Consider the following 12,635-nt stretch of genomic DNA (forward strand, 5'->3'; position numbering starts at 1 on the left):
ACGTAACCTGAAGACTTTAGGCATCAACGTGGCCCCTAAATCTTGTAGTTTTAAAAAATTCTTCATTTGTACAGCATTAGCTTCCAGATTTTTATTTTTAATGGTTTCATCATCTTTTTTTTGAGTGAAGAAGCAAAAATTTTAACAAGAATTTTGGGAGTTATATAAAAGCCTTTCTGTACTTTTGAGTTTGTGCACATGAATGTAAAATAGATGTGTATTTGCTCAACAAATACTGAGTATTTATTATGTACTAGCCGCTTTGCTATTTCAGGTTTTCTCCTGAATCTGTGGTTGTTCTCTGACCAGTTCTTCTTTTCTGTTTAATGTTTTCTGTTAGATGTTTGTGCCTTTCGGGGCTCTCTCGTTAGTCCTTTATGCCTTCTTTGTATTATTGGGGGTGTGGCATCACCCACTCTCTTGACCTCATTTACTTCCATATACCAGTGAGCTCCAAAGCTCTGTGGAGCTTTGTGAATGTCATGTATGCACCAAAAATCTAAGTCCTCTAGCTTTGCCCACCTTTTCATGGCATCATCATTCAACAGTTGGGAGTTGAATAAGCTGTAGTTGAAGGAGACTGAATAACCACAGAGGACTTTTTGCTTTTTTGTTTCAGGAGATAATAAAAATGAGATTATTTAAACGCTAATGTATAGGATTTATTTGAGACAGAAAAGTTGAATAGATAGGACAGTGAAGGAGGGGTGATTTGAGTTTCCTGAGATGACAGGAGTGAGTGGGATCCAGAACATTGAAGGAGGGATTGGGTTTTGAGATCCTTTGTTGTTTATATGGGCCACTGGATGGGCTTTTAGGGTTTCATGAACCTTTACGTTTTGTATGCAGAAACTTATTTCTAATTCTCAGACCATTTTCTTCTTTACAGATTTTGATCATATTTTCTTATATCCCAAATCATTTAAGTCAGTTACCCCAAGTCAAATAAGAACAGATTTTTTTTAGCTGTTCTGTCAAATGTTAGTCACTAGCCACATGTGGCAGTTTAAACTTAATTAATATTAAATGAAATTAAACATTCCATTTCCCACTAGTTCTGTTTCAAGTGTAGAGCAGCTACATCTGTATAGTGGCCACCATATTGGGTAGCGTAGGTATAGGTCATAGTTATAGGAAGTTCTGTTGACTAGCACTGCTTTAGAATGTTTCTGTGCTTTTGATTGTTGATTATATTTTATGAAATAAAGTTAGTTACTGATGTATATATACGTATGAGAAGTAAAACTAAAGAATCATTTACTTTAGAGAATAACTTCTGCACATACTACATTTTATTATTGAATTTTATACATCGCTCTTTGCTTTTTTCACTTTTTAATTTTTTCCCCATTTTTAGCAGAAACAGTCCTGCTCCAGCTGTAACAGCAGCATCTGTGACCAACATACAGGCTACTGAAGTTTCTGTGCCACAAGTAAATTCCAGTGAAAGCTCAGGGGGTAAGGAGACTGACAGATTTGAAAATACTTGCATGATATTTGGTTGTAGCCTTCATTTTGAAAGATGGCTTCGTTAGTTAGGTAGCTTGAATTCAGTTTTTTAATACCATTTTATTATTTACCTGTAAACTTATGAATAAAATAAAAAAGCTTTACTTGTAACTTGATGTTGATATGATTTAACTTTTATGTATTTATGTACTTACTACTTAGGTACATCGAGTGAAAGCATTCCTCAAACTGCCACACAACCAGCCATTTCGTCACCACCAAAGCCTACGGTCTCCAGAGTTGTTTCTTCAACACGTCTGGTAAACCCACCACCAAGACCTTCAGGAAATGCAGCAACAAAGACACCTAATCCTATAGTAGGAGTCAAGAGGACATCCTCACCTCATAAAGAGGAGAGTCCCAAGAAAACCAAAACAGAAGAGGTATCTATATGTTAGTTAGCCATGGGAATACCACCTTACCTGTTTTAAAATCCAGTGGAAGAAAACCTTTGTGAGCCCAAGTTGAGAGGCAGCATGGAGGAAAGCTTTTAGATTATTTTTAGGTAGTGCTTTAGCGCCAGAGTTCTTTTCACCCTTTTCTACTCTTCAGTGTCTAACTCTTCCATAAAGCTGTGTTTCTTGTTTAAATTTCTGTAGCATGTCTAGGCTGTAACACAACTTAGCATGGATTTACATCTCATCTTAATTTATTATTCTCTCATAACTGTATGTTTCATGTGTACCAATTCTTTGGTGGCCCCTTTGGACACAGTTTTTTGCTTCTTTGATCCAGGTGGAGTTTTGGAGCCTCTACACTGTACTTGGTATTACGGGGTCACTGAATATGAGAGGTTCTCAGGGAATTCTTATTGAATGACTGACCATAAGCTGTGAAGTCAGATTAGTTTTGGTACCTTGAATGATTGTGTCCTCCAGCCCTTCAGGAAATTTTCTAACAATACTTCCACTTTTTATAGTGGCTGGTTTACCTTGTCAAAGTCTCAGATAGTTTTAGGAAAACCATTAAAAGTGTACACTGATTTTGATGTTTGTGTTAAAATAGAAGTAGGCTTATAACACACTTTCATTGTTCCCTGGAGTCACTCTCATTGTGTTTTTCTATTAAACTTTCACCATTGTCCAAGAGATGATAGCCCAAAAAACACCAATTTTGTTGTGATTTTTGGTTGATAATTTTTTATTTAGGAACTTAGGCATTACATGAAGGTTTCTTTAGAATCGTGGAAAAAACTAGGTATCTTATGCAGTGTTTTGATTTTTAATAGTGAAAGATTATTGTCTTTATAAGTATTACTCCTAGCTTATTCTGAATCCTTTTGTTTTAGATTTTTTGGAAACAGTCACTGTTAACTACACATGAATAATTTAATGAATTTTGTCACTCTGATGATGCTAAATGCGAATGAAAAATGGGCATAGTATATCATATCTTACACCGTGTATTCTGAAACACATTTGTCTCTGTAATTATCTCTTAAGGCAGTGATTTTCAACCTCAGTTGTGCATCAGAATTAGTTTTTCAGGGTTTGTTGTTTTGTTTTTCTTTTGTTTTTGTTTTTGCTTTTTGTTTTTTGTTTTTTGCGGTATGCGGGCCTCTCACTGTCGCGGCCTCTCCCGTTGCGGAGCACAGGCTCCGGACGCGCAGGCCCAGTGGCCGTGGCTCACGGGCCCAGCCACTCCGCGGCATGTGGGATCTTCCCCGACCGGGGCACGAACCCGTGTCCCCTGCATTGGCAGGCGGACTCTCAACCACTGCGCCACCAGGGAAGCCCTTGTTTTTGTTTTATAAAATACAGATTTTAGGGCCTCATCCAGATAAACTGGATCAGACTCTCCAGGCCTAGTAATCTTTTATTAAAAGCCCCCGTTCTACATGATTGTGTTGTACAGCAACCTAAGAATGTAGTTTTGGTGTATTGCCACTTTCTGTTTATTGATATTTGTTGGGAGTTGTCAGAGCATTTCAGAATTCACATTTCTTTTTGCCTTAGTAAGGTATATGTAAGCATAACTCTAGATACCTGTCATTCTGTTCCCTTAATGTTAATGGCTTCATTCCTTACCCTGTGAGAGTTCCAAAATATGTATCAGTACAATGCTTATAATTTCGTTTGCACTTACCTTGGTAGAAAACACTCATGTTTCATGTCTAGTTTAGAGAGGCAATAGGAATATAGGATTTTTTAACTTAGTACAGAAAAATTTAAATATACACAAGAGAATCATTTCATGTACCCATCATGCAATTTCAGGTATAGTGAATTCAGCCACTATACCCTTAATTATTTTTCCTTTCCATTTCCCCTGTACTTGCATTATTTAGATGCAAAATCCAGACTTCAGTCATATCGTTTCCTTAGTATTTTTAAAATCGTGTATCTAAAAGATAATAATTGCAAAGAGAAAAGTATAAACAAAGTAAACCCACCTAAAAAAGTGAACAATTCACTAATATCAAATATCTAGTCAGGGCTCATATGTCATTGCTTTTTTTTTTTTTTAATAGTTTTTATTTGTTCAAATCTGTAAGTAAATTAAGATCCTTGATTCATGTTTCTTAAGTATCTTTAAAAATATAGGTTCATCACTCCCCGCCCCCTGCCCCCAGCAATCTTCTGTGCTATGTATTTTCTCAGTTTGAGTCCTGCTTATGGCAGCTCCATGGAGTTGACTAACAAAAATAGCATTTTAAGATATGTAAGGGATCTTAGGATTTTAGGTTATCTCATAGACTAATCTCCTTTCCCAGAAGAACTGGAGGTTCAGTAGCTTTCCTGTTTACAAAGCTAATTAAAGTCAGAGCCAGGATTAGAACCCAGGCCTAAATCTCATGGTGCTAAAGTTGAAGAAGATTATTACAAATATTCTGATTTTGAAGGTCTCCTACTGGGTCATTCATTCTCCGTTAATGAGTATTTGGTATTAGAAATTCTAGTAAACCAGAAAGAAACACTGGTCCTACTCAATTAATAATATACTAACATGTATACAGATAGGAGAGTTTCAGGTATTGTCAATTACTTTAGTTCTACTTAATTTTTATCACATACTAAAGCTTTTCAAATACATATAGATGGTAGAAATGTAAAATAAAAATAGAAAAAAAGTTTGCCTTGTCACCTGAATTATATGGCTAAATGATGTTATATGTATATATATATTTAAAGTTATGGAATATTTCAAACGTACAAAATTGTAATGAACAAGTTATATTTACATCACTTAGCTTTAATGGTTAACAACTCAAGGCCAGTCTTCTTTCATCTATAAATCTACTCCCTTTCCCATTGTTATGAAGCAAATCCCAGGCATGTCATTTCAACCATAAATATTTCAAAAACACATCTACAGTATATTATCACCATATATATTTGTGTGTGATATATATATCGGTACATATACTGATCGGTGTATGTATACACCGATCAGTATATGTACCGATATTAATAATGATTCCATAGTGTCACATATCCAGTCGGTATTGAAATTTGCCCAGTTGTAACTTACGTTACTATTTTTTATGTTTGTATGTTTGCAGGATACAAATAAAGTTCTTATGGGAATTGGTTGATATTGGTGTTAAATCTTTTCTACTCTGTAGGTTAGCCGTGGTTTCTATGTCTTGTTTTAAAGCCACATTTAAAATTAAATTTTAGTTCTACCTAGTAAAGAGAGCAGAGAAATTAGTGCCGAAATCGTTTTTCTTAAGAAAGTGATGTTTATTGCAAGTCACTGCAGGAATGGGAAAGTATAACCATTTTTGGTTTCCCATTTTCCCTCTTTACCAAAAAAATATGTTGTTTGTTTTAAATAGCATTATAATAAATCAAGAAAATAAGACCTGAGGAGAACATTTTTCAGACCTCCGTCAGGATGTTAATAAGACATACTAAGCCAGGGGAATTCTGTGGTTAAGTTTAGGGAAGTTAAAGAAAAGATTCTTTCTAGAACTTCTCAGAACCTTTTATGTGCTAATGTGTGTGAATCTCCCAGAAAGGGGGTGATAGTATTCCAAGTTCCTAAGTTGTTTGATCAAGGAACTCTTTTTTTTCTCTTCCTTACAAAAAATATTTTATGAACTTAGTGGTTTGGGGAATATACTTCAGGTGGTGTTGATCAGCAATAACAGTTTTCCTCGTGTTCTTTTTTAAAATTTTGGTAGAAACTGAAGCCAAATTGGTTAAAATGAAAAAAAAAATTTAAGTGAACCAGTAACCTATTTTAAGGACATACTTGATCGATCTTACAGGTTAATTATTTTTATACTTTAAAAAATTTTATAAATTAAAGCATTGATTGGCAAATAATCTAAATTTTCATTTTAGAGAATAAAGCTTTTTTTTTTAAAAACAGGATGAAACAAGTGAAGATGCTAACTGTCTTGCTTTGAGTGGACATGATAAAACAGAAACAAAGGTATACTAATTTAGCCTTGGAATACATACACAATTAAGAGTACAGAGATGTGATAGAAATGTCTATAATATTGCACTGTATTTCGTTGTATAGGTTTTAGGTTTTCAGTATTGTTTTTAGAGAAGTGTTTGTCCCTTTTTAGTGTTAATTTGTAGCACTGAAATTTAATTCCTCAAGTGTATGAGGTCCTACTAGATGCGGGGTTATCTGATGGATACCAAATGGAATAGAGTGATGAGTGCGATGTTCCTATTTTCCATGGAACTTATATTTAAGTAGAGAAGATAAGGGGTAGAAGTGGTTAATTACGTTATCAGAGAAAAAGTAATTGAGGATGGTGGGGGTGGTGAGAGGCAAGACTGCAGAATTAGTAAAGGCTTCATAGAAGGAAGACATAGGATTTGGGGTAGTCCTTGAAGGATACAGAGGATTTGCGGTAGGACAGGATGAGAAGTTCATCTCACTATTGGGGTGAGAGTGTGGTATGTTTAGAGAACCAGTTTTTGGCACACAGTTCTGGCTAGAAGCTGTGGCGCAAGGGGCTTGAATCAAGGTAAATGGGGTAGGAAAGATTGGTTTAGCCAACGTATTAGACTTTGAACGTCATTTTTTCAGAAACTGAAATCTACTGAAGACTTCTAACTTTTTTGTCCTTGTTGTAGAAAAACTGGAAATCTTCCTCCTTTCCCCAAATTATCCTGATTTCCATGATAGATATTTTAGCAAGTGTTCTTTTGGTGTCTTTATAGATTTTGTGTGTGCATATATACCAGTGCGTTTTGCTTTCAAATCTTTACTCACTCTGTAAACCAAGAAAAATTGTTCATGCCATCGAATAATCGACATATATTACTAATAGCTGCATAGAATGCTGTTACCATATTTTATTCAACCAGTTCCCTATTGTTAGCAGTTGTTTCTGTTAAAAAAGGAAGTTGCCCTTTTCTACTGTAATGTTGGCTGTAGCTAAATACCTGCTATCCATTTATGTTTATTTTATTAGGATAAATTAATGAAAGAGGGACTACTGGGACAAATAGATGCTTTTAAAACTTAATATGTATTGCTAAGTTGTGCTTCAGAGAGACTGCAGTCTTCCATTTCTAGTACATTGTTTACCCTTTTCAATTTCATAGGAGAAATTTGGTATTTCACTGTATTATTATTATATAGTTTTATAGAAATTCAAATTTTTGTATGTTTGTTTTCATTTGTGTGTGTGTGTATGTATTATTTTTGGCCACTGCTTTAAAAAAGGTTAGAGCAGTGGAATGACAACAGTTCACCCTGTATTTTCTGATGATTCTTAGAGTAGAATCAATGCATTGGCTATTGAGAAGGGCAAGAGAAACCAAAAGGAAGGAGGAATGTTTTAGAGACATTTTCTACTTTTAATTAAAGGCCTGGGAGCAGTTTTTGTGCTTCTGGATAATTTTATTTAATAATACTGAATGAGTTTTATTTTTTTCACATAGCTAAAGCTGAGCTTGGGTTTATATTCTGTTAATTATTGTCTGGGCAACGTTTTATAATATGCATGTACGTGTCTTTAATTAGTGCTTGTTTACAATGTCCAAATTGGAGTTGGTTGGAAAGTCATGAGATATTTTGACCATGCCTTATAAGGTTTAAGTAGGCAGATAGACATTTATGTGTATCTGAAATGGTTAAGTAACCTGCGAGGCTTTTTTTGATGATTAACCCTTTGATGATGATTTTGTAATGTAGTCACATCTTTCTCTTGATCCCTCCTGTCTTCCAATTTGTCTTTTTTATTAGCCACCAAACCCAGTTATGTTCTTTTATCCTTTTTTAAGTCTCTTTCCTCCCCCGTCCTCTTTGTCTCACAGGAACAACTTGATACAGAGACAAGTGCAACTCAATCAGAAACCATTCAGACAGCGGCTTCCCTGTTGGCCTCTCAGGTACTAAGTGCAAAAAGCAAGGAGAATTTTATAAATGTTGTTAAGATTAGTGTTGTGTAATGAATTAAAGTGAGCACATCCAGAAGTTGAATAAAGTTATCTTTGTGAAAGTAATTGCCAGCCTGCAGATGTATTTATTGTATTCGGAGGTAGCACTGGATATGATGGAACCGTTCTTCCACACTGTCAGGATGCTGACTCCTCCCCTTACATGCTATTTGATATTGCAGATCATTTAAACCGTCACTGCACAATGTGTAGTCTTCACGTAGAGGTTTTGTTCATAGGTCAGAGAGTGAAATTTAAATTAGAACTTAAAACCATTCTTCATGGACTTTTTAAAAAATACCTTTTAATTTTCAAAATGTGCTTCTGCCTCACTTTTCACCTCCGATTTTCAATTATTAATTTAGTGTAATCCATAGTTCTTTAAAATTATTTTTTCATTCGTCCTAGAAATTCTACTTGTGACAGTCCCTTGCATACAGTAGGCACCTGGACTCTTTTCATTGATTTGTGAACCTTCATTTTGTTTGTGAAATAATTGTTTTCTTCTTGAATCCTTTCAAATTAAATACACTCCAAAGTCTAGGTCAAACTCTGACATAAAGGAAATATTTTCTTTAAGTAGACATTAGACTGGTTAACCTCTACAAAATAACTGGGATGACAACTGCCGCCCAGTGATGCTGCTGAACTGATGAGACAGTGATACTGTGCTGCTTTGTGGTTCAGAGTTACTTTAATGTGATCATTTTACAACATGTTTTTGCTGGCTGTTAACATTCATAGCCCCTAGTGATATAAATATTATGACTACTTTCTGAAATGTCTTTTATTTTCATAGCCTTTACCTAATAAAAATTTTGTGGGGTGGAGTAACTCCCAACAACATTAGGAAGTGTTGTGCTTGATACTGATACATGGACAAACTTGCTTGTCAGACTTAAGTTCTGTGGTTATAATTGCATGCCTTTTGGTTTGCCACATTAATCTCTAGGGAACTATTTTCATAGTTTGTCTTATTGACTTCATCACTATCATGATTCGTACCCGTGGGTGTTTGTCTTTTAGATATTTTTATAAGGAATTAGAATTTTCTTTCAAATGAAAAGATCCCTAGAGCCATTGAGAGAAAAATCACCCAGTTATATAATATAAAAGGAATGATTATATTGATTTAAACAGTTTTTAAAAAATACATCCCTATATTTGGTGACATAAGGGGCATATTTATTTCTGGGGAGGTGATTATAATATTGTGACTGTGTCTAACAGTGAATCCTTGTTTTGAGATAAACTTGAAATATTTACAGATGAAATGATAGGATCTCTGGGATTTGCTTCAGAATAATCTGGGAGTGAAGGTGTGAGGACTGTGGATTGGCTTTGATCTGACAGTTGATGAAGTTGGATAATGAATACATAGATGTTCGTTATATAATGCTCTTATTTTTGTGTATGTTTGGAATTTTCCATAATAAAACACTTAAAAATGCCATCTCTGTGTTTTTGGATGTTAAAGAAGGCTTTGTGATTTAATTGTTTTTAACATCATAAAACCTCCCTAAACTTTGAATAATCAAATTATTGCTCAGTTGTGTAGATTTAATTTTTAATTTACAGGGTCAGAAAATAATACATTCACTACTGTTAGCTGCTACTGCTGCTCCTGTGTGTAGGGTGAACTTTAAGTATTCTCCCACACGGGGGCGCTCCAATGCCAGTTAACATTACAGCTGTTAGTGTTCTTACAAGTAAACGTAGCTTAACATGAACTTAATAAGTATGTTATAGGTGGTGTTGGAGGAGTGTGTTTATTAAAGCTGTATTTGAAATTAGTTTTTGTATGTTGCTAAAATATTACTAAAATATTGCTACTTATTTGAAAATTTCTACAAGTGTTAGAACAAACAATTTCATAGTAATAGGCATGTTTATTTACACTCCATTTTGAAAACATTTTGGAGTGTTTTTCTTTAAATTTTTAATAGTTATGTTAAGGTCCTATCTATTTCTTAGGAAGTAAAGCAGTGGGAAGTAAATCTCATTGTTAAGTTATAGTACTTTGAACAATGTTGTGTTCTTTGCTTTTATTCTCAGAAAACATCCAGTACAGACCTTTCTGATATCCCTGCTCTCCCTGCAAATCCTATTCCTGTTATCAAGAATTCAATAAAACTGAGATTGAATCGGTAAAAACAACCTCAGGGGTCCATAAACAATATCTGCCAACTCAACCTGTTGTCTTCAAATGCTAAGAAAGGAGAATGGAGGGTACAAGACTAGACACGACTGAAAATGGATTTAGGTTTTCTTTGTGACCTCCCTTACTGGGCTAATCAGCACTTGATCGGAAGTCCAGGTTAGTATGTGAAGCCAGGAGTACTATTATTATTGTGTTAGCAACAGTTACGTTAACTATTTCAAAAAATTACTGCCTTTAAAAAAAAAAAAAACCTCAAGCTATATTTGTATTCATAATTGACATCTGGACTGGGTTTATGTTTGCTGCATTGTTTGGAAAATTTGCAATACAAACTGGCATAAGAATTCCTTATTGTGATGATGCACTTTTATGTATTTTTTTTATTAGAAAGTAGAACTAATTTTAGATTTTCAGCTTGATGGATTTTCACTTTTTCCTGAAGAATTTCCTTTACCATTAGTCTTCAAATTGGATGCCACTGTGCAGTGGTGTACTGTTATACTTCAGAGAAAGGGTAAGAGTACATCTGTGGGGTAGCTGTAACCTTTAAAAATGAAATGTCGACTCTAGGGTATATATTTGACATTGAAAGAATAATTAGGAGATACTTCGTTTTGATGGGGGTCATGATTAAGAAATGCTATATTGGTTTTATTTATAGAATTGTTTAGAGTGCATACGAATCAGCGATCAGCCAACGAATATTTTTCTTTGAGCTTGTTAAAGCTCCATATTCTTTTGCCTTCAATATCTTGTCTTTGAAACAAAGGTTTCGCTCCCTCCCCATTCTTTTTCTTTTCCCCTTTTTGCTTGTATGCATAAGGTAGGACTTCTTTCATAAAAAACAAAATGCCAGTATTTTCTTAAGCCATGGTGTGAAACCAGTGACCCTGTGGCCACATGGCACAGAACACCAAATTTTGGTCCCATGGCTGAAATTTTAGGGTGACTAAAAATAATGCCTGTGAAACATGATATCTATCTTGGACGGCCATTTGATCTCTAAATATGAGGAATTTTGTACACTCCACAGAACTCCTGACTATAGTAAAGTTGACTTTCAATTTTAAACATGTGGGCAAAACGGCATTTTCTCCAAGAATTTTAAACAAATTTTTATTTTTAAATGGTTGACCAAAATTTGTCAGTAATTTTACATGTAGAAACATTTAAAAATCATTTCTAGCAAGCACTTGACATCTAGTCAGCTCTCTACTCCTTTTTTCGTTTTGTTTTATCCTATCAATAAATAATTCCACATAATTAAGCAGCAGAGCATTCATCTTTACAGAATATGAGGGATGCCAGATGTTGATAAGCTTAGTTATTCTTTCTTAATCTGGACAAAGCAAACCTAACAGATTTTTCTGATGAGCATGTTTTATGAATCCTCCATTGTGCTCCATTCTATCACACGTGCATTTTTCATGTTAAACTGCAATTACTTAAACTCTTCCCCTATCCTTCTAAATTAATTTTCCGAAGTTGGAGTGTAGTCTTTTCCCCCTTAGGCTATGCATTAATTGAGGCTTTCTTTTCACCATACTTTGTAATGTCTAGTATACAGTATTTCTACTTCCCACATCTTTGCTCTGCACAGTCACCTTGCCCTTCCTCCTACCACCTAAGAAGAAAAGATGGTCAGACTAACAGGTGAAGTCTACAAGGTGTCTGTGTGTTCTGTGTAGCTTCAGAGTTAGATTGAAATTGCCAGGCACAGATTTAGTCTTGTCATTTTGTTTACACATTGGGGAAAAAGAATTCAGTTTATTAAATGTTTCATGTAACTGCACCCAAGTTTTGCCAAGCTGGGAACTTGGACCTTTTCTGTGTAGTGACTTTTTAATTCTAGTTTTCATAACCTGGAGATCAGACTGTTGCTTTCGCATGATGTACGTAGTGTCTCATGACTGGAGTTTGCTTTGTTTTATAGTATCTGTACTCCTTGTATTTTTCAAGAGCTATTTTGTAAACAGATGATGTATTTCTCCATTGAAAACACAATAAAAAAAAAAAACAGCACAATCCCACAGTTGGCTGGTTTCTTTTGACTGTTTTTGGTTTTTTCAGTGATATTATCATTTCTACTTGTAAGTTATAGCTCTAAGTGCAGATTTGCGAAAGAATTTACTTTGGTTACATTTAGAAAAGATCTATATCTGGTTAATTGTGCCGTTAGCAGCAGCCTGGTGTTAATTGATATCTCACATAATCAGGTATTTGTTTTTCATATAATTGATCATTAGGGAGGAAAACATGAATGTAGCACTTAATAATTAACTTTTAACTGACCCACTCTTCAAAATATTTATTCTGTTTATATAGACACTGTATCTTTTCTTTGTATTTATTCCATGCATGTAGACAGTGTACTGTTGATATGCTTCCTTTTCAGAGCTGGTGGTTTTCAAAGCAGTTGGTGCTTTATCTCCAATGTCAGCAGGTGGCACTGTTGTTTTTCAGTGAATTTAGGATCCTATGTTTCTCATTTTACTAAACGCAAATCAGATTCTACATTTCTTAAACCCTTAAATGGTCAACATACTTAACTATGGGTTAGCAGGGTTAGGAATGAACTGCTCTGTATGCATGTGATGGCCAGCTTTTGAGTG

At 34.7% G+C, this 12,635-nt stretch overlaps 1 protein-coding gene across 22 annotated transcripts in view; it reads left to right on the forward strand.

Annotated features, from left to right (window-relative positions):
- The window catches only part of PAPOLA (poly(A) polymerase alpha), a 57,172-nt gene extending 45,119 nt beyond the window's left edge, over positions 1-12,053 (forward strand). For 7 of the 22 annotated variants that reach the window (XM_032624951.1, XM_032624965.1, XM_032624964.1 and 4 more), the window contains 5 exons: positions 1,358-1,458; positions 1,672-1,892; positions 5,827-5,889; positions 7,740-7,814; positions 9,918-12,053. In XM_032624951.1, the coding sequence (XP_032480842.1) occupies positions 1,358-1,458; positions 1,672-1,892; positions 5,827-5,889; positions 7,740-7,814; positions 9,918-10,013 (556 nt within the window). In that variant the 3' untranslated portion in view covers positions 10,014-12,053. Of the gene's footprint in view, positions 1-1,357; positions 1,459-1,671; positions 1,893-5,826; positions 5,890-7,736; positions 7,815-9,917 lie in introns of all 22 variants that reach the window. The other 15 variants (XM_032624950.1, XM_032624946.1, XM_032624952.1 and 12 more) reach the window with 8 other exon arrangements.
- Positions 12,054-12,635: the final 582 nt, after the last annotated feature.

The sequence above is a fragment of the Phocoena sinus genome, chromosome 2 (genome assembly GCF_008692025.1).
Source record: "Phocoena sinus isolate mPhoSin1 chromosome 2, mPhoSin1.pri, whole genome shotgun sequence".
Taxonomy (NCBI): Eukaryota; Metazoa; Chordata; class Mammalia; order Artiodactyla; family Phocoenidae; genus Phocoena; species Phocoena sinus.